Consider the following 26,889-nt stretch of genomic DNA (forward strand, 5'->3'; position numbering starts at 1 on the left):
GTTTTGTCATGTTACAGAGTCAGGGTCCTTCCAGAATAGGTTGATTTATATAGACACCATGTGACAGATCATGTGACACTGTGATTGCACACAGGTGGCTCTTAATCAACTAATTATGTGACTTATGAAGTGAATTGGTTGGACCAGCTCTTATTTAGGGGTTTCATATGAAAGGGGTGAATACATATGCACACTCCAGATTTCTGGGGTTTTTTCATCTTAATTATTGTATGTGTTACAATAATACAACAATTTTCACCTTTAAAGTGGTCGGCATGTTGTGTAAATCAAATGGTGCTAACCCTCCAAACATCCATTTTAATTCCAGCTTGTAAGGCGACAAAACAGGACAAACACCAAGGGGGATGAATACTTTTGCAAGACGCTGTCCAGCAGCTTGCGGACATCCTGACCTCAGTATTAAAAGCTTCTGTCTGAAAATGAGTTCAGCACAGAAACTTCATTGCTGGGGGAAACTTTATTCTCCTGTGCTCTTCTCCACGTTGCTACCCCTTCTTGCTCCCTCCGATCCTCCTCCTCCATCATCTTTTATTCTGCAAAGCTTTGATTGTAATACTTGAATAAAAATCCCAAACTCACAGATAAACCTGGATTTATAAGGTTCTAAAAAAAGTAAATTTTATTCAATGAAACACAACATGCATTTAATACAATTCAATACAACCTCTCTCTCTGTCTCTTTCTCTCTCTCTTTTCTCTCCAAGTCTTCATAACGGATCACCACCAGAACATTAGTGCATCGATGTTAACTGGACTTCCTGCATGTTTGCACCACCTTGATAACTGAAGCTTGATTGTGCATTTTCTGAATCATTTAATGAAACGATGTCAGCTGTATGTAATTCGGCTAAAAAGGAGCAAAAAACAAACAAACAGTGACGAGCCATTTGGGAGCTGAACAAGTCAATTCTGACTGTAAATAGATGTTCAGTCCACATTATGTAGAACATTTTGGAATCATTGTTCAATTCACTGCTTATTCATGCAGTGTGACATCCTCACGATACACAACAAGATCTGTTTTTTGTCTTGTTAACTTCAAGAGAGAGAAAAAAGGAGGCTGGTGAGGGAACAACTCACTTATAGCTGCTATAGAGAGCGTGCACGTGACATCACGAGGTCACATGATATTTGTTTATCCGCCATTTTGGACGGCAAGGTCGCGCATAGAACTTAGACAAACCCGTTCTAATTTTCAAGTGTGTGGGAGTAGATCTTTCAAGAATGGTTATATCTTGTTCAGCATTTGGTTGTACCAATAGACAGGGCCAAAAGGAGGGCCTGTCATTTTATAGATTCCCCGCAGACGAGGAGAGACGCGCAAAATGGGTGTCCGCTGTGCGAAGAGAAAACTGGAACCCCAGTTCTACCAGCCGAATTTGTAGTGAACACTTCATATCAGGTAGGTGTAATCTTCTAATTCAATACTCCTAGTACATCTGTTAAGTTGATTTTCGTATTGAATGATAACTGCATACTTAGAAACTAGACAGTCTCTAACGTTTAAAATGGCTATGCCTAGCCCTACTACCCTGGCCTAGTCTATGACAATGTTTTATCTTTTTGGCTCATATATGCCTTTGAAAGGCCAATCTATAGTAGGGATGGCGAAAACTAAAAAAAATCTTGACCGACCACCGAGCCTCATTAGCCGGTTAAAGTAGGTTAACCTTTGAGTTTAAACAGGGATGCAAACGGCGGATGCGCCTTTTGCACGGCTGAATCGCGCAGATCCGATTTGGGGGGGGCGTTGGAGTGTCTGAATAATTTCATCAAAGTAAATTATATATTAAAATTACTAAATGAGCAAATGCTGTTACAGTCCATGAAACATAGGAAGTATTAGTATGAGAAGAAGGCAGTTGGTTAGAAAGCTGCGCACATTTGCGCAGCTTCCGCGCAGGTGCGCGCAGCTGTTTTTCAGACAAAAACATACATATTTACAACCCTGTCATTATCTGGAACTGAGTTTAGATTACGAACATTCTTAAGATAAAACGTCCTGCATAGTCTCTTTATGATAAACGTCTTAATGCCACTTACCCGTGAGGTTATCAAGTAGACTTCTTTCTTCGGAACCTTCCAGAGGTATAGTTGGGATACCCATCCCACAACAAAATATTTATAAGCTTCCAGGCTCTTGTAAGCTTTGAGGGCTTTGCCAGTGTAACACGATTAACAAGAAAATTGTAAATGTCGTGGTAGGCCAGATCGGGCAAATCGCCGGCACCGCAGCTCCGAATTTCCCTGAACAAGGATTGCGGCAAGTTGTACGGATCTGCAATCCCCAACCTGGAACACTTTTCCACGTAACGCTGCCTCACGTCACCTTCAAGATGCTGAACAAACTTAGACAAGTAATCGCGCGATGTAGATGGGGTATTTTCCGAATTTTCTTGGGGATTACTCCCTGGATCCATTACGCTCGCGCAAGGTAAACTATCCTGATGCCGTCCAATGTGGCGGAGTACACACGTGCGGGTCACGTGACTGCACATCCTCTATAACGATAGTGACGACAGGCTCTAACTCATTTCCTGGACGTTCCACAACATTAAATGTAGTTATAAATGGATAAAGAGTATGATGTGTCATTTTGTACACTGAAAAATACAACGGCAATTCCAGAAAAGTTGGGACGCTGTGTAAACTGGAAATAAAAAGAGAATGCGATAATTTGCAAATCATGGAAACCCGATATTTCATTGAAAATAGTACAAAGACAACATTTCAAATGTTGAAACTGAGAAATTTTATTGTTTTTTGAAAAATATACACTCATTTTGAATTTGATGTCAGCAAAATGGTTCAAGAAAGTTCAAGAAAGAATGGGGTGTGTTTACTACTGTGTTGCATCACCTCTACTTTTAACAATTCTCTGTTAACATTTGGGAACTGAGGAGACCAATTGCTGTAGTTTTGAAAGAGAAATGTTGTCCCATTCTTGCCTGATATACACTTTCAGCTGCTCAAAAGTTTGCACTCTCCTTTGTCATATTTTGTGCTTCATAATGCACCAAATGTTTCCAATGGGAGACAGGTCTGGACTGCAGCAGGTCAGTTTAGCACCCAGACACTTTTACTACAGAGCCATGCAGTTTTAATATGCGCAGAAAGCGGTTTGGCGTTGTCTCGCTGAAAGAAGGAAGGCCTTCCCTGAAAAAGATTTTGTCTGGATGGCAGCATATTGCTCTGAAACGTGTTTATAGAGGAGCTTTCGCATGGGCCGAAAATCTGGAAACCCATCGAGTACACACAGGGATCCCAGCCGTGTTTGTCCAAAATAAGTAAACAAATTTTATATATGTGCAAATACAATGAAGGAACAGTAATGGTATGAGTGTCAAATTAATGAAAATTATTTAACATGAGAACAAACGAAGAAGACATTTTTAACATTTTGAGTCATATGATTAGCACTGTAGTGCTGCCTGTTTTTAGTCTACAATGCTCGTTGTCAAATCTCACATCAGTCAATATAAATCTTTTTTTTGTTATAAAATCAGTAAAAATAACATACAGTGGTGCTTGAAAGTTTGTGAACCCTTTAGAATTTTCTATATTTCTGCATAAATATGACTGAAAACATCATCAGATTTTCACACAAGTCCTAAAAGTAGATAAAGAGAACCCAGTCAAACAATGAGGCAAAAATATTATACTTGGTCATTTATTTATTGAGGAAAATGATCCAATATTACATATCTGTGAGTGGCAAAAGTATGTGAACCTTTGCTTTCAGTATCTGGTGTGACCCCATTGTGCAGCAATAACTACAACTAAACGCTTCCGGTAACTGTTGATCAGTCCTGCACACCAGCTTGGAGGAATTTTAGCCCATTCCTCCATACAGAACAGCTTCAACTCTGGGATGTTGGTGGGTTTCCTCACATGAACTGCTCGCTTCAGGTCCTTCCACAATATTTTGATTGGATTAAGGTCAGGACTTTGACTTGGCCATTCCAAAACATTAACTTTATTCTTCTTTAACCATTCTTTGGTAGAACGACTTATGTGCTTAGGGTTGTTGTCTTGCTGCATGACCCACCTTCTTTTGAGATTCAGTTCATGGACAGATGTCCTGACATTTTCCTTTAGAATTCGCTGGTATAATTCAGAATTCATTGTTCCATCAATGATGGCAAGCCGTCCTGGCCCAGATGCAGCAAAACAGCCCCAAATCATGATACTTCCACCACCATGTTTCACAGATGGGATAAGGTTCTTATGCTGGAATGCAGTGTTTTCCTTTCTCCAAACATAACGCTTCTCATTTAAACCAAAAAGTTCTATTTTGGTCTCATCTGTCCACAAAACATATTTCCAATAGCCTTCTGGCTTGTCCACGTGATCTTTAGCAAACTGCAGATGAGCAGCAATGTTCTTTTTGGAGAGCAGTGACCTTCTCCTTGCAACCTTGCCATGCACACCATTGTTGTTCAGTGTTCTCCTGATGGTGGACTCATGAACATGTAGGTGTATTATGTTTATGTGTATGTAGATTGGTGTTAAGTGATCAATCTTTAATAATTAAATTGAATCAATCCCATTGAATCATTTAATTTGAATCATTTGAATTTAATCATACCATTGAATCAGTCTCATTGAATTGTTTAAATTGAATCGTTTAAATTGAATCATTTAAATTGAATCATTTCGTGAATCACTTACCAAGCTGCAGCTAATAGTATTCATATACACCTTAAGAGCTCTTTTGAGATATGGGCAACTTCAAGAAGTATCGGAACAGCAGACAAACACACACAGTTTCAATAATAATGGAATTTATTATAACAAAGATAAAAATTGAATAGCAGCAGATGAAATCTTCTGTAAACAGTGTGTGTGTGTGTGTGTGAGTAGACAAAAGATTAGCTTTGTAGGCTAATTAGACAAAGGAAAGCTAGCTAGCATGTGTTTGTGTGTAAACAAATGATTAGCTTTGTGTGCTAACTAGACAAAGGAAGGCTAGCTAACATGTGCTTTTGAGGCCCAGTAGCCACATGGTGTTTTGAGGCCTAGTAGCCACGTGGTGTTTTTGAGGCCTAGTAGCCACGTGGTGTTTTTGAGGCCTAGTAGCCACGTGGTTGTGTGTGAGCGTGTGTGTGATAACAAAATTAAATGTTAACAATTAAAATGCATTCAAATGGTCATCCGTGATATATGTAGATTTGAATGTGGGCACGGGAGAGTGTGCTATAAAGGTTGAATTGAATCAGGACTTAGAATATTATCTAAAGTTGAGACAAAAGACCTCGTGATAAAGAACAAGGGGGTTACCACGTGTCTCCTTACAGAACAAAGAGAGTTAGCTCTGGTTTGCTAGCTAAAGCATTTGTGAGGCCTAGTGTGTGTGACCACGTGGTGAATCCTGGTCCCTGGAGAAAAAAAGGGTTTCCCTAGACAGCTAACCCACTAGCTTTATAGTATTATTCAATTTACTGAAATCTTAATGAGGTCAAAATATGGGTAAATAATGAAATTAAAATGTTAGGAAGAAAGAGAGGGCATGCAAAACCTATCTATTAAACAATTGAGACCAAAAATAGAACAAATGATAGAAAACCAAAATCAGTGTGCACACTTAAACAATCCCTGAGTGTAAATTCACACTAAGTAAACAAACTAATTCCTAAGACTAGTCTTCTTGCCCAAACACCAGTCTTACTTCAAAAATCTCGCCTTTTTGTAGAAAGCAGAGAATCCTGGGAGAGGGTAAGTTCACAGGAGCTCGGAAAAACTTCTGTGGGAAACAGAGGAGAGGCTTCGTAGCTCGTGGGAAGGAAAACTCTGATCAAACAACGTGCACTAGTTAGAAGGGTCCAGCCGCTTCTTAACTACAAATTAAACTGCCTTGGGCTGCAGTTTCGTACGTACTCATAAGGAATAACTGAAAACCGGTTATAACTCGCTTGAGTTAAAGATCGCGTGTTTCCGGAGTCTACCGTGATCAAGGGTAAACAAAAAGGAAAACGTGCTGAAACGTAGATCTTGCAAGAAAGAAGTCGTGGTTTTGGACGGTCCGATAGTGAGTGCCTCCTTTTAGGTCTGTTCTGTGTGGTTTCAGATGCCAAAGAGAAAGATATGGCGGACTTCCAGGTCCTTTATGGAATCATGGAGGATGTGATGCAAGCGATCCCGCCCAGGCGTGACGTAGGTCAACGCGGAAGTTGGCTGGGAGTTGTAGTTCTTAGACAGTAGGTGGCAAACTGTACCTACAGACATTAACATTAGCCAATGTGAGAGAGGCCTTCAGTTGCTTAGAAGTTACCCTGGGGTCCTTTGTGACCTCGCCGACTATTACACGCCTTGCTCTTGGAGTGATCTTTGTTGGTCGACCACTCCTGGGGAGGGTAACAATGGTCTTGAATTTCCTCCATTTTGTTCACAATGTGTCTGACTGTGGATGGGTGGAGTCCAAACTCTTTAGAGATGGTTTTGTAACCTTTTCCAGCCTGATGAGCATCAAAAACGCTTTTTCTGAGGTCCTCAGAACTCTCCTTTGTTCGTGGCATGATACACTTCCACAAACATGTGTTGTGAAGATCAGACTTTGATAGATCCCTGTTCTTTAAATAAAACAGGGTGCCCACTCACACCTGATTGTCATCCCACTGATTGAAAACACCTGACTCTAATTTCACCTTCAAATTAACTGCTAATCCTAGGGGTTCACATACTTTTGCCGCTCACAGATATGTAATATTGGATCATTTTCCTCAATAAGTAAATTACCAAGTATAATATTTTTGTCTCATTTGTTTAAGTGGGTTCTCTTTATCTACTTTTAGGACTTGTGTGGAAATCTGATGATGTTTTCAGTCATATTTATGCAGAAATATAGAAAATTGTAAAGGGTTCACAAACTTTCAAGCAGTACTGTAGGCTACCTGTAGTGTCTATAGGTCCAAAAAGCTTCACTAATCTTTTTCCCATTATTCAACATCAGTAGTAAACATACATTCTGTATTTACAATGGCATAGCTGCCAACTACTACGAATAAATCGTATTTATTACGATTTGTCGTTTTGATTACGAAAATACGAATTTACTACAATAAAATACGATTTTGCCAATTTTCATGGGTCATTTTCAAAGTCTATCACCGGTGGGATTCGTATTTGATAAAACACCGCTTCGTTCCAAGCGGCAGATACTACGCCAAATTTCATTGGCTATTGCTTGTTCTCTCAGCCAATCAATGATGCTATAGACCCCTTCGCAGTAAACGTCATTCTTACGTAAGCGGAAATTGCGCGCGCAGCCTGGACTCAAAAAAGCCTAGTTGTTGTGTTGTCGGGTGTCAGAATCGTAGCAGTGATGGGGTTAAAATGTACAGAATTCCAGCAGGATCTCACCCATTCCAAAAAAATCGCCGACGTCTATGACTACAAGCCATCAAACGTGTAGACTGGGATGAAAGCACTATCAAAAATGTGTGGGTTTGCAGCGCCCACTTCATCACAGGTATGATCAGGCTATTTATTAAATCTTTCTTTTTTATTCTTTCTAGTCTTTGTTTATTGATGTAGCAAAATACTTTGGTAACGTTTGTCTGATTAGCTGGGTCATAGTTACACAATGTAATGAATATTGTTAGCATGTTAACTTAGCTTTGGCCAAACAAAATAATGTGTTTCCGGTTACCCGACCGACCCTGTAAAAACACTGCGACCCTTCAACTGCTTATGACCATGATAAACAAACTATTTCTCGCGCCCAACCCTACCTGCTTGGCAGCCACCTGGCGAGTCAAACGAGAACCGCTAGGGCGTGTCATATAAACCACTCGGTATTTGCTGAAAGACACGAGGCCCGTCAGGAGTAAATTGGAGAGGCTGGGACCTCCCCTGCCTGAGTTACGAGCGTCCAAAGTCGGGCAGGAGCCGCCGATAGAAAAACGAAACTAAAGCCGAGCACCGTGGCTCTTCGTCCCGAGGCGCGGGGCTAGCCCGCCCTGCCCGCGCTGGTTCTTTGTGGGCAGGGCAGAGGTCTCATGCGGGGAAAATAATTTAGTGTGGATATGGCTAGATAGTGATTGAAATAATGCATACATCACAAAGAACTGTTTGCTCAGGGTATAAATCAGGTATTCAACACGTCCAATGCTATTCTATACTCAACTTAAGATATCTGAATTGATGATAAATCTGAAATTGCAGGAGTTTGTGTCAGTGAAATGATACATTCCTTGATTTCCTCCTGATTTAAACCTTAGAGCAAATATCATGGACTAACAGGGCTGAAAAATGAAAGCATTTGCATTTATTTTGCAACACAATTTACAAACACAGAATAGGAAACTTAAATATAGGAAATTTTAGTTTCTTTATTTGAAAAGAAAATGGCACGGAGCAGCTGTATTCATTAGAACAATATAAGTGAACATTGCTTTCATAGACAGAATAAGAAAAAAACATGAAGCAAATATAACGTCATTAAGGCCGAGATGTTAGGCATGCACCCAATTTTGATAAACACACAAGAAATCAGTTTTAAGCATGAAAGTCCCCACTAGTATATAAAAATATATTTTGGAAATGTTCAGAACTGAAGGGATAGATCTAGGTACTGGACCACAACCACCACTCTGGCCACCACCAAATAGATCATCCACCAAAACATTCCCATTTTACCTGGAAAATGAAAGTATGCCATCATTATTAGAACAATTTATATACAAGTGCATCCTTATATCATCAACGATATCTGATGACTAGGTTTAGTTTTGAACGAGTATTTTGCAAAAAAAAAAGTTTTCAAAGGAAACTTCTCACTTTTTCCTGCCTACCCTAGAAAATTTGTTGTAAACTTTTGGGATAAACACATTTTTTTTTTTTCCCTACCTACCTACCCTATTTTGAAAACCCAGGAAACACACATTATTTTGTTTGGCCTTTGCATGCAATTTTGTTTGTAGGAGAGGTCTCACTTGACTCAAGCAGTCCAGATTTTGTGCCATCATTATTTGTGTATGCCTAAAATCATAATTTTAAAGCAAGGATGGAAAGGTAAAATTGTGTGCCCTCACTCTAAATGCCAACTTGCGTTGACTGCTCTAACCTAGCTCCCGCTCAGTTTTGATTTGTAGTCATGTGAAGAAGCAAGTTGAAATTGACACTTTTTTGAGCTGTTTCACTTAGTATTTTTAGCTACTGTAATTTGCTTTGGGCTCAGCTTGTTTTTTATCTTTGAAGTGCCATATTCATTGCCAATTTTCACATTTTGTTGTATATTTAATTTTGATGACAAAGTTCATAATATTTTTTTGTATCAACTTTCACTGATGTAATATTCTTAATTCATTTTTGTTTGTGACTAATGAATGAATGGTGTTAGATATTGCCAAGTTTGTGGTGCAATAACATCAACTGTTGACTGAGTAAGCTCTGGTCTATATCTCTAATGTGTACTTTGTCAAAAGTTATATCTGCTAATTGCATTGTTTGAAGTTTTTGCCTGATTCACTGACTATTTTCATGCATTGTTGAAAAGAACTTTGCAAATTAATGTAAGATGATAGTTTAGTTTGTAGAATAAATTTTGTCAAACTATTTTGTTTGTGTGATTTTTTTTTTTTTTCAGGGTAGTTTTGCTAGAAAGCTTTGGTGGCGGGGGGCAAAGCCCCCCGACCCCCCACCAAGACTCAGTACCCAACCTTGTATTACTATTTACAATTTCGGAATGTTGGCAGCTATGAAATTGGTTTCTCGGACCACCATTTCACCGTAGCACAAGACCTTCCTCTTCTTACGGTACGTCTGTGTGTGTGTTCTAGCCGCACTGCAGAGTGTGTTCCCTCCATCAGAGCTGGCCGCCTTCATGTCTCTGCTCAGGCGTGATAAAGAACAGCAGCTGAATGAGCTCACCATGATCGTCACCGGGATTCGCCTCTTCAACAAGGACAGCGGGAAAGGAGGAGAGAGCATCGAGGACCGTGAGTGCATCTCACCTCGCGTTCTAATTAACGCTCGCCATCGTGATTCATTTTATAACAGCAGCTCTGACAGTCATGCAGATTTACATTAACATGCTCGTTTTGGTACGTTAACATTCAGTTAAATGACGGGATGCTCTACGTAAACCAAATTGAAAATCACTGAACAGTTCTTGAAGGTAAGGAGACATTTATTCAACTTTCGCTCATCTTCAGGACAGAAGAGTTTACGATTATGTTTTTTGACGTTCATTAACCGCAAAGGCAGGAATGTGAGTGAGAACGGGAACTCACTTGTTTCCCACAAGTTCAAAAATGTAAATAGAAATGGATAGAAAGTATGGCGAATTGTTCTGTAAGACATTTATTGATGTAATCGTCAATAAATTGCTGTGGTGTAAGACAGAAGGGAACAGTCAGGGCCTTCTCGGCGTTCAGAGAAGCCTAAACGTATCAGCATTTCAAATGTTATGTTTAATTTCTTTCATAATTTCATTATAATTATTCTCTCTTAATTCTGATTTGGCCTCATTTTCTATCACATTTGCTTCAGAAGTGAAAGGGTTACTGTCCTGAAAACATTAAAATCGAGTTCTCCAATGAGATTTTGTTTGTTGTGTCTAGGCTGAGAACAGTTCAGAGCTGCTCACTCATTGGTTAGGACTTCATTGCTGGGACAGAAGGCCATGGCAGTGTATGTTTATGTAGGAAGTGACAGATGAATCAATTAACCAATCAGATTTTGATTTATAGTTGGAGGGACTAAAAATGTATCACCCTCAGCCTTCTTGAAGGCCAATGCAAGCTTAACTGTGAGTCGGCGCAGCAGTGAAGTCACCTTCCAGCCAGTATAGCGTTCATCAGTAGTGTTAGCGAATGCTAATAAAGCAGTCAAGCCAGTGCTATCTATCGAGAGCTACAGGCTAACAACCGAGAAACTAAGATTTCTGTCTCCAGACTCTTCTTCCACGCTGCACGCTTGCTACAGTATTTTTCACTCAGACTTAAGTGTAATTTACTTTGTTACTTTTAAAATCAACATCGACAGCTACACACAACGGAGCGACCTGGCAGCCTGCCACTAATCCCTTACAAAATCTTTTGCCCTGTTGCTTTTTTGGTGTGTTTGGTTAAGTTTTGGCTGAGCTCAAGTCCTATGTCTAATAGTAGGGGAGAGTGGGGTAAGATGAGCCAGGGGGTAAGATGAGCCACCCCCTGTTTCTAAGAAACAGTAAACAAATGTGACCATGTGACCACATTCAAAGGGGGCGGGACCATTTACTTACACTTGTGGAGAGGAGCACCACATGTCAAACTAGGTGAGGGAGATATTTATAAAAATGTGTTTTTGTGCTTTCTAAGTCAATTCCATGTTTGTCCACAGTGAAGATGATTTAGAGAAGACAAAAGTAGAATAATATTTAGACACATTAGGGTTAAGTTAGTGGCTTTCTAAGCTATGATATGAATGCTAATAAAAATAATTTTGATTAGCCTAATCCCCTTTATTAGCATTTTTCTACAAAATGGTGGCCACGGGGTAAGATGAGCCATTAGATATGGGGCAAGTTGAGCCACTGGCTCAACTTACCCCATTGGTGGCTGAGCTTACCCAATATGGATGACACTTAAGTTTTCATATTTACTGGTCATATATGACAACAACAACAACAAATAAATAATATGTTAATATAAATAATGTGTTTAAAAGGTTTTTAATAAATAAAATAATGCCCTCTGTTATTACAGGTGTGCATGATGCCACACTCATACAAAAGAAAAACAGACAGGGCCGCACAATCCCGTGCAGTTTTGGAGAGAGCCGCAGAGGAAGTCAGGAAAGGCAGGCCTATTCGGGCTGTGGCGAGGGATATGCATTTGGACAGGATGACTCTGACTAGGTTCATTGAAAAGATAAAGAATGGAGAGGTAGAGACCAAGTTGGTGAAAGTGCATTACTTCATTGGCCAGATAATCAAATTGGATGTCTTCGAAATAGAGGCAAGATTTCTCAAAAGAAGCCGGTCATGCCATGGCTCTGCAAGAAAGCCAACCTTTGTCTTCAAAGAGAAAGATGAGGCTGTCCTGTCAAGACAGGATATTGTGAAAAAATTGCCCCGCCCCTTTACTGTTGGGGGGACAGCACGGAGGGAGAGGCAAATGGTGTTCCCTTGCAATTTGAATGCTTGGAACATTGAATAATGATGAAATGATTGATGGAATGATTGCTGCATGTTTTAGCAATGTTTTAACCTACTGAAAGAAATAAGATTTTTTGGCACTGCTCTACTGTTTTAGTAATTTCTATAATATAGTATATCTCTCATTCCCTCTCTAACCATCCCTCTTTCTATCTATCTACGCATATCTCTCTCTCTGTCCATCTATCTATCCCTCCCTATCCCATCTCGTTCTATCACCTCTCTCTTCATCTCCCTTTCTCTATGCAACGGCCCTATCCCCCACTTGCTTGACTTGACTTGATTCATTGATTGCACTTCAAATAATAAAAGCTGTTTACTTTGTTAACCTAACATGTTTTGTGTTGGCTCAATTTACCCCACACAGTGGCTCATCTTACCCCGTGCATGGGGTAAGTTGAGCCACTTGACATTTTTTTTTCAAGAGGTAATATCACTCTAACCATAAGAGCTTATCAATTATTTTTTGCTCAGATAGTAACAGTACACTTTGAAATTTGGTATGGTGTGTAGACTGGAAGCAAAAATGGCTTTAAAATGTAGTTATGATGAAAAATGTAAAAAGTGGCTCATCTTACCTCGCTCTCCCCTAATAGTTTGCCGCAGGTCTAAGAGGAACTCGGTCAGGTTTATGCATTTTTGTGACACACTGTACATTTATAATTACTGTAGGATTTAATTTAATTATTGTAACAAATGTTCAGAAATCCACACATATTGACAGAATACAGGCTTGTAAGAAACTGTACATGTTTATAGAGCAAGGTTTTTTTGAAGTAATCGTGGTAATGTCTTCTGTGTTACATTGTTGATGTGCAATCCTGGTCGTCGTGGCTCTCTCGTGAAGTGCTGGCCGTCCTGAACGAGGCTCTTCCTGCTGTCAGCACAGATATAGAGCGTGAACTGGAAGGGACGCAACGTTTGGCTTGGCGCTACACCACTCTGCTGGAGAGACGCTCTGAATCCGACACTGACGCCGAGCTAAACAGGGACCTGCTCACACAGGCCCTGTACAATGTACGCCAACATGAAGCCTTCCTCAAAATCATACTGGTGAGTTACAGAGACATCTAAATGTTCAAGCCAACGATTAGAATAAAAGTTATTGGAAAACATTTAAATTTCGGTTACTATTTTATTCTTATTATGGCTAACTTTCGCTAATAATCATTAAGAGTAAAAGTCACGTAACGTAATAAAACGTAGTTCATTTGTCTCCACCAGGCGGATGTGATCACATGTGCAAAGCAAGTGGAGGCTCTTCACACTGACCTCATGTCGAGGATGAAGGTGCTGAAGGCCACAGTTCACGCCAAAACTGCCGTACCAACCTCCCAAGTGTTCGTAAGTGTTCCTTTGCTCTGTCAAAAACTCTTTGCTAGCATCATTTTCAGTCTGATAATTTTAAATCCCTCCCATTAGCCTCATTTCACAGCGTTGGCCAGGCTGTGGGCGGGGCTTCAGGATGAGATGGTCTTGTTGAACATGCTCCGGAGCATGGCGCTCAGCCTGAGGCCGTTCCTCTCGGCTCAGTCGCAACTTCTCGAGAACGTTCAGTTGGATCAGATGCTCCGCGGTGAAACCGTCAAATCTGACGCAGAGAGAGCTGCTGAGAGCTCAGGTACGTTCTGACATCACGAGCTTTTTATTCATTACAGAACAGCATCTTGTTAGTGGGCAGCTTGTTATGTCCAAGAAGTGTAGCATAAACTCCTCTGGCCTGAAGACATCGGAAAAAACTTGAGCATTACAGCTTTACGTCTTTGAGCGAGCGCATTTCATTTCTACATTATCACTCATCATGTGTAGTGTGTAGTGTAGCACTCATTTTCTCTTTTTCAGAGGAGCGGCTTGATCCAGAGGAGATGAAATCGTCCGAGTGGATTCTGCCCGAGACCACGGCGAACTTTGAGCAGCTCTTCCTGCAGTACAGGGGTGTGTGTGGATACACTCTTGTCGAGAAGAACGGCCTCTTGCTCCCAGGTTCATAGTGAAGCTTTTCTTTCTCCAGTTTTACACTCTGCTTTTTTTAGAGTCCGAATATTAGAGCGTTCATACTAGACAGTGTTTAGACCAAGACGTATTCAGCTCCCCAAAAGAAACAAATTTGTGATGTAAAGTGACACTACAGCATTAAAACACTGAAAGTGAAACATCTCTGGCTGAAGCTCCTCGTTCTTCAGTCATTAATTCGACCTACTTTGTTTGTTTCCATATTTGCTTTTGGTGTTCGACGAAATCTTTTTCAGGGAAGGCCTTCCTTATTTCAGCAAGACCGCTTTCTGCACATATTAAAACTGCATGGCTCTGTAGGAAAAGAGTCCAGGTGCTAAACTGGCCTGCTGCAGTCCAGATCTGTCTCCCATGTAAAACAGTTGGTGCATTATGAAGCGCAAAACACGACAAAGGAGACTCCGAACTCTTGAGCAACTGAAATTGTACGTCAGGCAAGAATGGGACAACGTTTCTCTTTCAAAACTACAGCGGTTGGTCTCCTCAGTTCCCAAACATTGATAGAGTTTCGTTAAAATTAGAGGTGATACACAGTGGTAAACACGCCCTTGTCCCAACTTTTTTGAAATGTGTTGCTGACATCAAATTCAAAATGAGCATAGATTTTTCAAAAAACAATAAAATTTCTCAGTTTCAGCATTTGATATGTTGGCTTTGTACTATTTTCAATGAAATACATGGTTTCCATGATTTCCAAATTGTCATATTTTGTTTTTATTTATGTTTTACACAGTGTCCCAACTTTTTTGGAATTAGGGTTGTAATTAAACCGACTTTTAAATATAATTAATAAAGGACACGCTTTAAGGCAAGACGTCCATATTTCTGAAGCTCAGTCTGCTGCTGTTCCTTTCCAAAGGCAATCCGAACATCGGCATCCTGAAGCACAGGGAGAAATATTACAGCTTCAGCTCCAAGCAGGCTGCGTATCAGTTCGCCTCAAACGCAGACGAGTACATCGAACTGATCGCGGAAAGAGCGAAGAGATCTCCGGAGCTGATCCAGCTGCTCGAGCTTCATCAGCAGTTTGCCAGCGTCACTCCGTACTCTCAGGTATCATGGACGTGTGACTTACTTGCATCTTCTCCTTCACATACTTGACCTACTCGCTGATCTCCACCACAAACTCCATTCCCCATGAACGCTCTTAGCCTACAAATATGGCTGATCCAGCACCTACATACTGATCCAACACAATCAGTTGCGGCGTATGAAGACTCCACACACACTCTGCACATTAAAACTGCTCAACTGCAATCCCATCCTTGTCCATCTCATCTGTGAGCCTGAGAGTGACAGGAAAATAATCAACAACAATGCGGTGAGCCAGTGCAAAGCAGCGTTTCTTAGAAAGTTTGTCTTCACAGATGCAGTCAGGTGAGAAATTGTTGGTGAAACCCATCAGCAAAAGTGAAAGCAGCACACAGACGGACACACACCTGCTGGAGAGCAACATCGTCAGATCTTACGAGTGGAACGAGTGGGAGCTGAGACGGAAAGCCATCAAACTGGTAAGCAGCTCCACCTGAAATACACTGGCATGATTAGATTACGCTCAAGCTGTCCGAAAAGCCCTGAAACAAGTTTAACACGTTATTTTGTTGAATGCACTCCAAGGCGAACCTGCGCCATAAGGTAACCCACTCGACGCAGACTGACCTGAGCCACATGAGGAGACACAACACCACGCAGACGTTCCTTCCAAAAGAAGCCGCCTGCCAGACGAAGAGAGACGGACAGAGTAACGTACCGAGACCTCAAGTCTACCTGGCTGGGCTGAGAGGAGGACCAACCACTCCCATGACCAAACTCGATTTAACTCCAGATGTGCATGAATAGTTAATTTGTTTGTTAGTTAGACCTAGTATTGAATGTTTGTATTGAATTGTTGCATTCTGGTTTCTGATTGGCCAGAAAATACTGATTAATTTTCTCTGAAAGTTTTGCAGGCGTATATTAATGCACTCGTTTGAATTTATGGTTTTCATCGTACCAGCTCGTTCCCAGGGATTTCTACGATGGACGCTAGTCGTAAACCGATTTTAAAAATCATTTATATGGTGATGTTTTCGTAACTGAAGGGAGATGTTCATTTAGCATTTCTGGAAGGAGTCTCCAGTGTAACAGTCAGAGGTAAAGTTTTGTGACACCTTCAGGACAGAGGAGTTTATGCTTCGCAGTTTCTTGGTTACAAGACGATTTTTTTTTTTGTCTTATTAACTTTAAGAGAAGGATAATAGGCAGGCTGGTGAGGGAACGACTGTTAATGTAACTATAAATGGATAAAAAAACTATGATGTGAAATTTGTAATTGTTGGCAAATTGCTGTGGTAAAAGAGGAATTGTGGGAGATGATACTTTGGTACCGAATGTCAGTCAAAGCAGCGCGCACACAATTATGAAAATGATCTTATTGGCTCTAATAATATTAAATATTATTATACATACAGGAGACTTTTTCAATGGAATAAAAATATGTGTTCTATTCCCTTCTAGTGGGTTTCATTCATTCAGTTTGGTAGCATGCAATATTGTTAGCGTATCGCTTATCATACGTGTATTACGTCACTCTACCCACTAGAGAATGAGCGTTGAATATGATTTACGATATTGCATGGTTGTCAAGGCAACATGACGTCACACGTCGGAGACGTAAAATTTCCACGTGAGCGAGCGAGCAACTGTGACAATTTGTGAACAAACATAGCTTCTACGATTGCTTCGTTAAATACAGAAGATTTTGAGAGAATTTTGAAAGAGAAAGACGCATTGAACACCCGGAAGGAATGTATAATAATAATAATAATAATAATAATGATGATGATAATAATAATATTGACTGGCTTTTTTTGTGGTCTATCAGATATATTCCATTCAGCTACTCGTCTTTGACTCATTCATTATCATGCTAGCTGAATGGAATATATCTGATATACCACTCAACGCCAGACAATATTATTTAATTATCCTGAGGAATAACACAGCAGACTGTGAGGTTACACAAAAATAATCCACGCCAGCATGGATTTACCACTTTACCATCTTTGATTTATTAAAAAGTAGCAGGTGTATAAAATGAGATTGAAGCTTCTGCACACACACACACACACTGTCACACAGCCACACCCCTTTGACAGTCTGCACTCCTACTCTTTTTAAAGCTCCACCCACTCTGGCTCTGTGATATCGTATCTCACAGTGCAGCAGGACGCTCATTTCAAAGCACACAATTCCGATCTCTACTGTATGTGTCGCTCTCTGGAAAAATGGCTGAGGCCAGTATTTCAGTAGCTCAGGACCAGTTCATGTGTCCAGTGTGTCTGGATCTCCTGAAGGATCCGGTGACTATCTCCTGTGGTCACAGTTTCTGTAAGGTGTGTATTAATGGCTGCTGGGATCAGGAGGATCAGAAGGGTGTCTACAGCTGTCCTCAGTGCAGAGACACTTTCACTACAAGGCCTGTTCTACGCAGAAACAACATGCTGGATGAAGTGGTGGAGAAACTGAAGAAGAAGACTGAAGTCTCATCCTGTTATTGTGAACACAACACCGAGTCAGGTGCATCAGACAAAGAACAGGTGAGAAGGAGAAATGGTTTCAGACTGAATCCTTCGACATTTTGTTTCTAATCCTGCTTTACTCAGGTCATATGGTGTAAAAATGTCATGACTTCTATTGATTATAAATAATAAATATGTTCCATGTATCCTGTAGATGTGAACAGTTTTACAAGCACATACTGAGTACCTTTGACCTCACTCAGAGAGAGAGCCAGGATATGGATGATCTTTAACTTGAATTGCAGTTAATAATCTCCCACCTTCGACCTGTCTTTGAGTGAACACTTTACAGTTAGTAAAGTTAGTAATTAACTCAGGATGTAATATCATTTCATTCATTCTTGTCAGAGTGAGTTAAAGTTGAAGGAGGAGCAGATGAAATCCCAGCAGAGAATCCAGGAGAAGCAGAAGAAGGTGCAGGAGCTGAAACAGGCTGTGAACACTATAAAGGTGAGCAGTGAGCAGAGACAGAGCTGCTCCTAGAAACACACACAACATGGACAACGAGTCATTTACAGTCCCAGTAAGAGAGGGAATGATAGATGAGCTTTAAATCTTGTGTGTGTGTGTGTGTGTGTGTGTGTCTGAACAGCTCAGTGCACAGACAGCAGTGGAGGACAGTGAGAGGATCTTTACTGAGCTGATCAGCTCCATGGAGAAAAAGCGCTGGGAGGTGACGGAGCTGATCAGAGATCAGGAGAAGGCTGAACTGAGTCGAGCTGAACGACTCCTGGAGCAACTGGAGCAGGAGATTGCTGATCTTCAGAGGAGAGTCACTGAGCTGGAGCAGCTTTCACACACACACGATCACATCCATTTCCTCCAGGTAACACTCATTGTCTGATATCACTTGCACTGTGCTCTGAGAATATTCGTCCATCTCGTACACCGCTCCGTTTCCAGTCTCTCAGTGTCTCTTCTGGACGTGGTGACTCATCCATCATTACTGTCCATCAACATGTTTCATTTGATGGAGTGAGGAATTATCTCTCAGAGATGAAAAAGCAATTCAACAAAATCCCTTCATATGGTGAGAGGAAGTAAAATGTTATAAATCCACGCATATACATAAAAAAAGATTTATTGTACTTATCTGAACTTAACATTGTCGCAGCTACCATCTGAAAGATATTGTACTTATACAGTTCATCAGTCATATTAAGATCATTTATTTTGCCAATATTCATAAATTCAAACATCGTGTTTCCTAAAATCACACTCTGATCATTGTATATTATTCCACCTCCATTTTCTCTCCGTCACAGCAATTTGGATGAATTTACCTTCAGAGCTGAAGACTCGAGAAGATTTTCTACAATGTATGTATGCATCTCTCTCTCTCTCTCTCTCTCTCTCTCTCTCTCTCTCTCACACACACACACACACACACACACACACACACACACACACACACAGAGTGCTGCCAGATCATTAAGAACATATGTTGTTTTTGGAGACGTTTCCTTCCACAATAAAGAGAAGTGAAGAATGGAGGTGTCATGTTGAGTGTCGCTGACAGCACAGCGCTGGTGAAGTTCGATATGTTTGATCCATGAATGTATATGAAGGTTAATAACATTCTAGTCATTTTCTTTCCTGAAGTTTATACAAGAATCAAGTCAAGTTTATTTGTATCGCACTTTTAACAACAGACATTGCCACAAAGCAGCTTTACAGAAAATTAAAGACTTTGACCATGAGCTAATCCATCCATCCATTATCTGTGCCGCTTATCCTGTGCAGGGTCGTGGGCAAGCTGGGGCCTGGCTGGGTGAAAGGTTGGGTACACCCTGGACAATTCGCCAGATTATTGCAGGGCTAACACATAGAGACAAACAACCATTCACACTCACACCTATGGTCAATTTAGAGCTACCAATTAGCCTAACCTGCATGGAGCGCCAAGAGAACATGCAAGCTCCACACATAAAGGCCCCCATCGGCCACTGGGCTTGAACCCAGAACCTTCTTACTGTGAGGCAAGAGTGCTGTACCACTGTGCCACCACATGAGCTAATTTTATCCCTAATTTATCCCCAATGAGCAAGCCTATAGCGACGTTTGCAAGGAAAAACTCCCTCAGGCGACACGAGGAAGAAACCTTTTGAGGAACCAGACTCAAAAGGGAACCCATCCTCATTTGGGTGATAACTGATAGCATGATTATAAATAACTCTCTCTTCCATAACTGTGTCCTACAGAGCCACAAATTATAACTGTGTAACCAGGAACTTCATTATAGTTTTAACACGAAGTCTGTTTTGTTGAAGTTATAAACTGTTCATTGATGGAAACTTGAGAGCAAAACTGTTCAAGACAACTGCAGTCCTAAAGTTAGCAAGTCAACTGTAGTTCTCAGACATAAATATATTACTGTAAGTGTCCAGAGCGTCTTCTAAGTGTGACTTTCGACTGTCCATATGGGACCATCCTCCACAGGAGTGATGTGATGAGACTCCAGCCAGAAGTAGGGCATCAGGATGGATCAGGCAGGTCCGGGGAGCAGAAGAGGTCAGCATCACTGGTTTCTCAGGATTGACATGTAACTCAACAGAGACAGACAGAAGGAAGATATGAGAGAGAGAGAGAGAACAAAGGTTGTGAGGTATGCCCAGTGTCACCTTATGAATAAGAACAGTATATATTTTGCGCTGAGTGCAAGCAGGGACTCTGGCAACACTAACTACGACAGCATATTTAAAAGGGAGAGCCAGAAGGTAACACAGGCATGAGGGAGCCCCGGGACATAAATCAGCAGCCACTCCACCATCAACAAACCTGAGTGAGTGAGTGAGAGTGGGGGACTGACAACATCCATATATCCCAGTTTACCAAAACACTCTATGCCTGAGGACTCACCAGAGTTACTCCTTTACCGAATAAAAAACTATCTTGACTGAAAAGATATATTTTCAGCCTAGACTTAAACACTGAGACTGTGTCTGAGTCCTGAACACTACTTGGAAGGTTGTTCTATAACTGTGGGGCTTTGTAAAAAAAGGCTCTGCCCCCTGATGTTGCCTTCACTATATGAGGTACCAACAAATAACCTGCACCTTTTGATCTAAGTAGGCATGGCGGGTCATAAAGGACCAGAAGTTCGTTCAGGTACTGTGGCGCAAGACCATTCAGTGCTTTAAAGGTCAATAGTAGGATTGTATAATCAATACGAAATTTGATTGGGAGCCAGCGCAGTGTGGATAAGACAGGGGTGATGTGGTCATATCTTCTAGTTCTAGTAAGGACCGTTGTTGCTGAATTTTGAACTAACTGGAGCTTGTTTATGCACTTATTGGAACATCCAGACAGTAAGGCATTACAGTCATCCAACCTGGAGGTAAGAAAAACATGAACTAGTTTTTCTGCATCTTAGTGACATTAAATTTCTTATCTTGGCAATATTTCTGAGATGAAAGAAAGCTATCTGGGTAATGTTATCATTATGAGTTTCAAATGAAAGACTGGAGTCGATGATCACACTGAGGTCTTTTACTGCTGCACATGAAGAAAAAAGCAGTGGACCTAAGACAGAACCTTGTGGAACACCAAACTTTACCTCAGCATGCATAGAAAAATCACCATATACATCAAGAAACTGATAGTGATCAGTTAAATAAGAGCTGAGTCAGGAGAGGGCTGTTCTCTTAACTCCCACAACATTTTCTAGTCTATCCAGGAAAATGGAATGATCAATAGTGTCAGAGTCTGCACTAAGGTCAAGCAACATAAGCAGCGAGACACAGTCCAGATCAGATGCCAACAACAGGTCATTTACTACTTTAACCAGTGCTGTCTCTGTGCTATGATGAGGTCTAAATCCTGACTGATACATTTCATGGTTGTTATTCCAATGTAAATATGAGCATAACTGCTGTGCCACAGCTTTTTCTAGGATCTTGGAGATAAAGCGGAGGTTTGATAATGGCCTTTCATTGGGCTGACAGGGGTCGAGGTCAGGTTTTTTAATCAGGGGTTTGATAACTGCAAGTTTAAAGGATTTGTGTATGTAGCCAATTCTAAGGGAAGAATTGATTATTTCTAGAAGAGCTTAAATTGCTTCTGGTATTATCTGTTTGAAGAGACATGTAGGTAAGGGATTAGTACACAAGAAGAAGATTTTGATGTGGAAATTAATGAAATTAATTTGATTTCTCGAAGAGGAGTAAAACATTCTAATTGCTGAGCTTATACAGTTATATTGTTAACGACTGGGTTATTTAAGTTGTCTGGGCTTAAATGAGTAGTTTGAATTTTTTTGTTGGATATTTTCAATTTTGTGATTGAAAAAAAATTATGAAGTTGTTGCTGCTGCATATTGCAGGTGCATGTGTGTCTGTAGTGGTCTTTTTCTTAGTTAATTTTGCTACAGTATTAAAAAGGAATCTAGGATTATTTTGTTATCTTTGATTAGGGTGGAGAGATACATTGATCTTGCAGCACGAGGAGCTTTTCTATACTTCAGGAAGCTCTCCTTCCATGCTAATTTGAATACGACCAATTCTACAAGGAATATCATCTAATTGTGTAATCTCCTGCGCTCTCTCTCTCTCTCTGATATAATGTGTAAGAAACTGAGGGTGTGAGAGAGTGTCAGTATGAGGCACTAATGAATTACTGGTTTAATTATGACTCATTGTACCCCAGTGTTTAATACACGATAAACTTTATTGCGCAACATCTCTTTTCTTTCAGATTTCTGTTATCTGACTCTGGATCCCAACACGGCACATGGTTCCCTCCGTCTGTGTGAGAAGGACAGAGCGGTGAGACGCAGTTATAAAGAGAAGCTGTTCCCTTGTCACCCTGAGAGGTTTACCTCCATCGCTCAGGTGTTGTGTAAGGAGAGTGTGTGTGGACGCAGTTACTGGGAGGTGGAAAGGAGCAGTGAGGGATGTGTGTACATCTCAGTCTCATATAAAGGGACCAATAAAAAAGAGCAGCCCAGACGGACCATATTTGGGTACAACGATCAGTCGTGGAGTCTGGTGTGTTCTCGGACTCCTCTTCATTTCTATCACAACAACATTAAGACCGAGTTCGGAGTTCCGTCACCTTCCAGAATAGGAGTGTATGTGGATCACAGTGCAGGAACTCTGTCCTTCTACAGCATCTCTGACAGGATGAAGCTCCTCCACAGAGTCCACACCACATTCACTCAGCCTCTATACGCTGGGTTTACTCTGTGGGCTCCTGAATCAGTTATCAGGTTTTCTGATCCACAATAATGGATCATTAATGTATAGTATCCTGTACTGAGTGCTGCGGAGTTCTGGTCTGAAGGTGTTGATTAATTCCCTATAACAGCAGCTCTGACAGTAGTGCAGCTGCAAATCATTAGTGTTTCTATAGTAACAGCTCGTGTGTGTTTCTCACAAGCATTTCACCTAAAATACTCTATTACCGCCACTCGACATGAACATGGTGGTCTCTGAAAGACTATACAGGCATCTGCCCAGGAGGTTGTGCCAGTTTTAGGGCTTGAGCAGTTTTTCGTCTCTTGTGTCTCTCATCCTTTGATTTCCGTCTATTGGATTCAAAGGTCTCAACTCCATTGCAGACCATACGCCTCCAGAGCAGTCTATCAGTTGGTGCTGTAGCCAATCAATAATCCCACACTCTTTAAAAGTTCTTTTTAGGGCATCCTTGTATCTCTTCTTAGGAGCACCAATGCTTCTCATTCCTGTGGATCGCTGACTGAAGAAAAGCTGTTTTGGAAGTTGTTTTGCATCCATTTTAACAACATGTCCATACCACCTCAGCCTATTTTGCTGAAGCATAGCCTCGATGCTTGTTAAGGAGGCTCTATCAAGAATTGCAGCATTGGTAACACGATCATACCATTGGGCGTTCATGATGGATCGTAGGCATCTTCAGTGAAATTTCTCAAGTTGTTTTCCTTGATATTGGTACGTAGTCCATGTTTTTGACACATACAGGAGCATTGGTATTATAGTGGCATTATAGACTCTTATTTTAGTTTTCAACTCAAGTTCGTGATGATCAAAATCATGCTTACGTAGCTTGCCAAAAGCTGTTGCTCCAGCACTGATGTTGTTATTAATTTCATGGTCAAGGGAAATATCACCTGACACATAGCTGATGAGATATTTAAAGTGTGGGACTACCTTAAGAACAGTTCCATCCACAGAAATTTTAGGTTGGGTGGTGATTGGGATGGAGGTGTCAGAGGCAGGTCGACACACAACCTCTGTTTTAGTGCAGTTCAGTGATAGCCTGAGTCTTTTGTAGGCTTCTGCAAAGGCATCTGTGATTCTCTGCAAGCCAGCTTCTGAGTATGAACAGAGCGCAGCATCATCAGCATACTGAAGTTCCACAACTGAGGCTGTAGACACCTTACTTTTAGCTTGCAAATGATGTAGGTTGTACCATTGTATTGATAAACTATCTGTATTCCATGATAAGAAGAAGAAGAAGAACAACTTTATTCATCACATGTACACTTGTGAAATTCCTCTCTGCATTTAACCCATCTGAAGTAGTGAATGCACACGTGAGCAATGAGCACAAACACGTACTCAGAGCAGTGGGCAGCCGTGCTACAGCAGCCAGGGAGCAGTTAGGGGTTAGGTGCCTCGCTCAAGAGCACCTCAGCCTAAGGGCACCCCATGTTAACCTAACGACATGCCTTTGGGCTCTGGTGGAAACCAGAGCACCTGGAGGAAACCCACGCAGACTCCACACAGAAAGGCCCCCGTCAGCCGCTGGGCTCAAACCCAGAACCTTCTTGCTGTGAGGCGACAGTCAAGTCAAGTCAAGTTTATTTGTATAGCGCTTTTAACAAACATTGTCGCAAAGCAGCTTTACAGAATTTGAACGACTTAAAACATGAGCTAATTGTATCCCTAATCTATCCCCAATGAGCAAGCCTGTGGCGACGGTGGCAAGGAAAAACTCCCTCAGACTACATGAGGAAGAAACCTCGAGAGGAACCAGACTCAAAAGGGAACCCATCCTCAATTGGGCAACAACAGACAGCATGACTATAATATTAATAGTTTTAACATGAAGACAGTTTCGTTGATGTTATAATTCTTCATTGATGGAAACTTGAGTGCAAAACTGTTCATGATAACTGCAGTCCTAAAGTTAGCAAGTCAACTTTAGTCCTCAGCCATAAAAGCATTACTGTAAGAGTCCAGAGCGTCCTCCAGGTACAAGTCCAGTAACAGTGCTAACCACTATACCACCGTGCTGCCCAGATTATGCAGATTCGGCTTGGCTACATGCAGGACAGCACCTGTGAAGAGAGCAAACAATGTAGTGGCTACACAGCTTTGTATTACACTAACTTTCACAGGAAAAGGTTCCAGTTCTTCATCTTCACAGAGAACAGAAACAGTCATCCCATCATGGAGAAGACGAATCATTGTGATCAGTTTACTGGGCACCAGGAATTCTCCAAAGAACCTCTCTATTCACTGAGAGCAAGAGATACTAAGAAATACTGAAGAACGTAGAACTCCAGCATCATGAAGCTGAGAAATTTACTGGACTTATTGTCTTTTTTTTTTTTTAACGAGACTAAAAAGCTGCTGTTCCATTAAACCCAGTTACAGTATGACACACAGCAGGGACTGAATAAACCATTCATCTCATCATGAATCTATATTGTTGATTATATTTATGATAAGACAAGTTTTCAGTCTGTTCTGATGTGAGTTCAGCAAACATATTGAAAATGGTTCATTTCTTGCAGCGTCACGTGTCTATGAGCATCCTCTAGTGGTCAGTAACGATAAGACAAGTTTAAATTGCAGTCATTTAAATTTAATGAATAAATCAATTTTTCATTTTCTGAAAATTTATAAAGAAATAAATGGCTAAAGTGAGATAAAGGAATTCTTTAAAGTGAATTTGATTTTATTGTCGCCTACACATGAATGTTATGGTAAATGTGGCCAGAGATCGATTTCTGTACTTCAATAGAAAGTATCATGTATGTCATTTATGTTCTTTTCCCATTTTGTCCTTTCTTTCTGTCCATGAAGTGTATGCGGTGAAATCACATTTTAAAATCAGAACTCCAGATTGAATTCTATAATATGCGAATACAATCGAGTTATTTGGAGGCTCAGTTTTACAGAGTAGCATCACATCACTGAAAAACAACAAAACAATAAAAACCCCAGCAGCCTTTCAACATCAATTCTGTATCTTCACTAAAAGACACACAAGAGGATTTACAGCAGGACCGTGTCTTACTACAAGCACTAAAAACTACCACATTGTGTTCATTAAGGATGGAAATAAAGCAGAAATATTTCACTGTCATCTGCACTTCAGTGTCATTTGTTCTGCTGAAATATTTTCCTCATTCTGTCAGTTTGGAATTTAGTGAGGAGTGAAAATGAATCGGAATAAATGACTTTATTACCACAAGGGGAGTCAAAACCTGATTTTATTTATTTTGCATTGTTTATTGCTAATAGAAGTCCCACTTTCTCATGAACAGATTGTTGAGATGGAAATGAAGTTGGTAGATGAATATGTTTGAGATCAGAGATCCTGAGTCGCCTCAATCAGTCATTAGACGTGTCTTTGAGAAGTAGGAGAACACTGGAGAACCAGGAGGAAACCCACACTGACATGGGTCATTTTACCTTTGGGTCATTTTAACATTGTTAACAGACTGAAATGAATCTCCTGAAAGGCAGAAGAAAGAAATCTGCGAGTAGTGTTAACACAAGACTTTATCTAATCCCAGTCAGTGCAGGGTTCAAACCCCATCCACAAGAAACATCATTACAATCAAAGGGAAAGGCAGAGACGAGGCGAGATCATCAACAGGAGATCTATCCAGAATAAACACGGCTCACAACTGAGGAGATTTAATAACACACTGGAAGGGTTCACAGTTACTGTAGGATCATTGTGCATTTTTATAACAACAGACAGGAAATGAGTGGAGGAAGTGAAGTTATTCAAAATGTGTAAAGGCGCCCTCTGGTGTTCTGGAGGAGAAATGTCCAGGTTAAATATTACAGTGTTCATCCACGTTTCTTTTATTTTTATTTGTGAACAAACAGGTCTAAAATAATTTCACTTCAATGAGCTGTTACTATAGAAACAAGGACGTATTAGTGCAAGCCCATTAATATAAACCTGCACTACTGTCAGAGCTGCTGTTATAGAAAA

General features: G+C 40.7%; 1 protein-coding gene across 1 annotated transcript; it reads left to right on the top strand.

The window, feature by feature from the left end:
- Positions 1–1,022: 1,022 nt before the first annotated feature.
- On the top strand, positions 1,023–16,012 carry LOC132871891 (cilia- and flagella-associated protein 206-like). The gene is made up of 9 exons (XM_060906488.1): positions 1,023–1,423; positions 9,801–9,959; positions 13,008–13,213; positions 13,385–13,504; positions 13,583–13,781; positions 14,003–14,143; positions 15,033–15,226; positions 15,541–15,684; positions 15,791–16,012. The coding sequence occupies exons 1-9, from the start codon at positions 1,246–1,248 to the stop codon at positions 16,010–16,012; spliced, it is 1,563 nt and encodes a 520-aa protein (XP_060762471.1). The 5' UTR covers positions 1,023–1,245.
- The last annotated feature ends 10,877 nt before the right edge of the window (positions 16,013–26,889 follow it).

This window comes from Neoarius graeffei, chromosome 2, assembly GCF_027579695.1.
Source record: "Neoarius graeffei isolate fNeoGra1 chromosome 2, fNeoGra1.pri, whole genome shotgun sequence".
Taxonomy (NCBI): domain Eukaryota; kingdom Metazoa; phylum Chordata; class Actinopteri; order Siluriformes; family Ariidae; genus Neoarius; species Neoarius graeffei.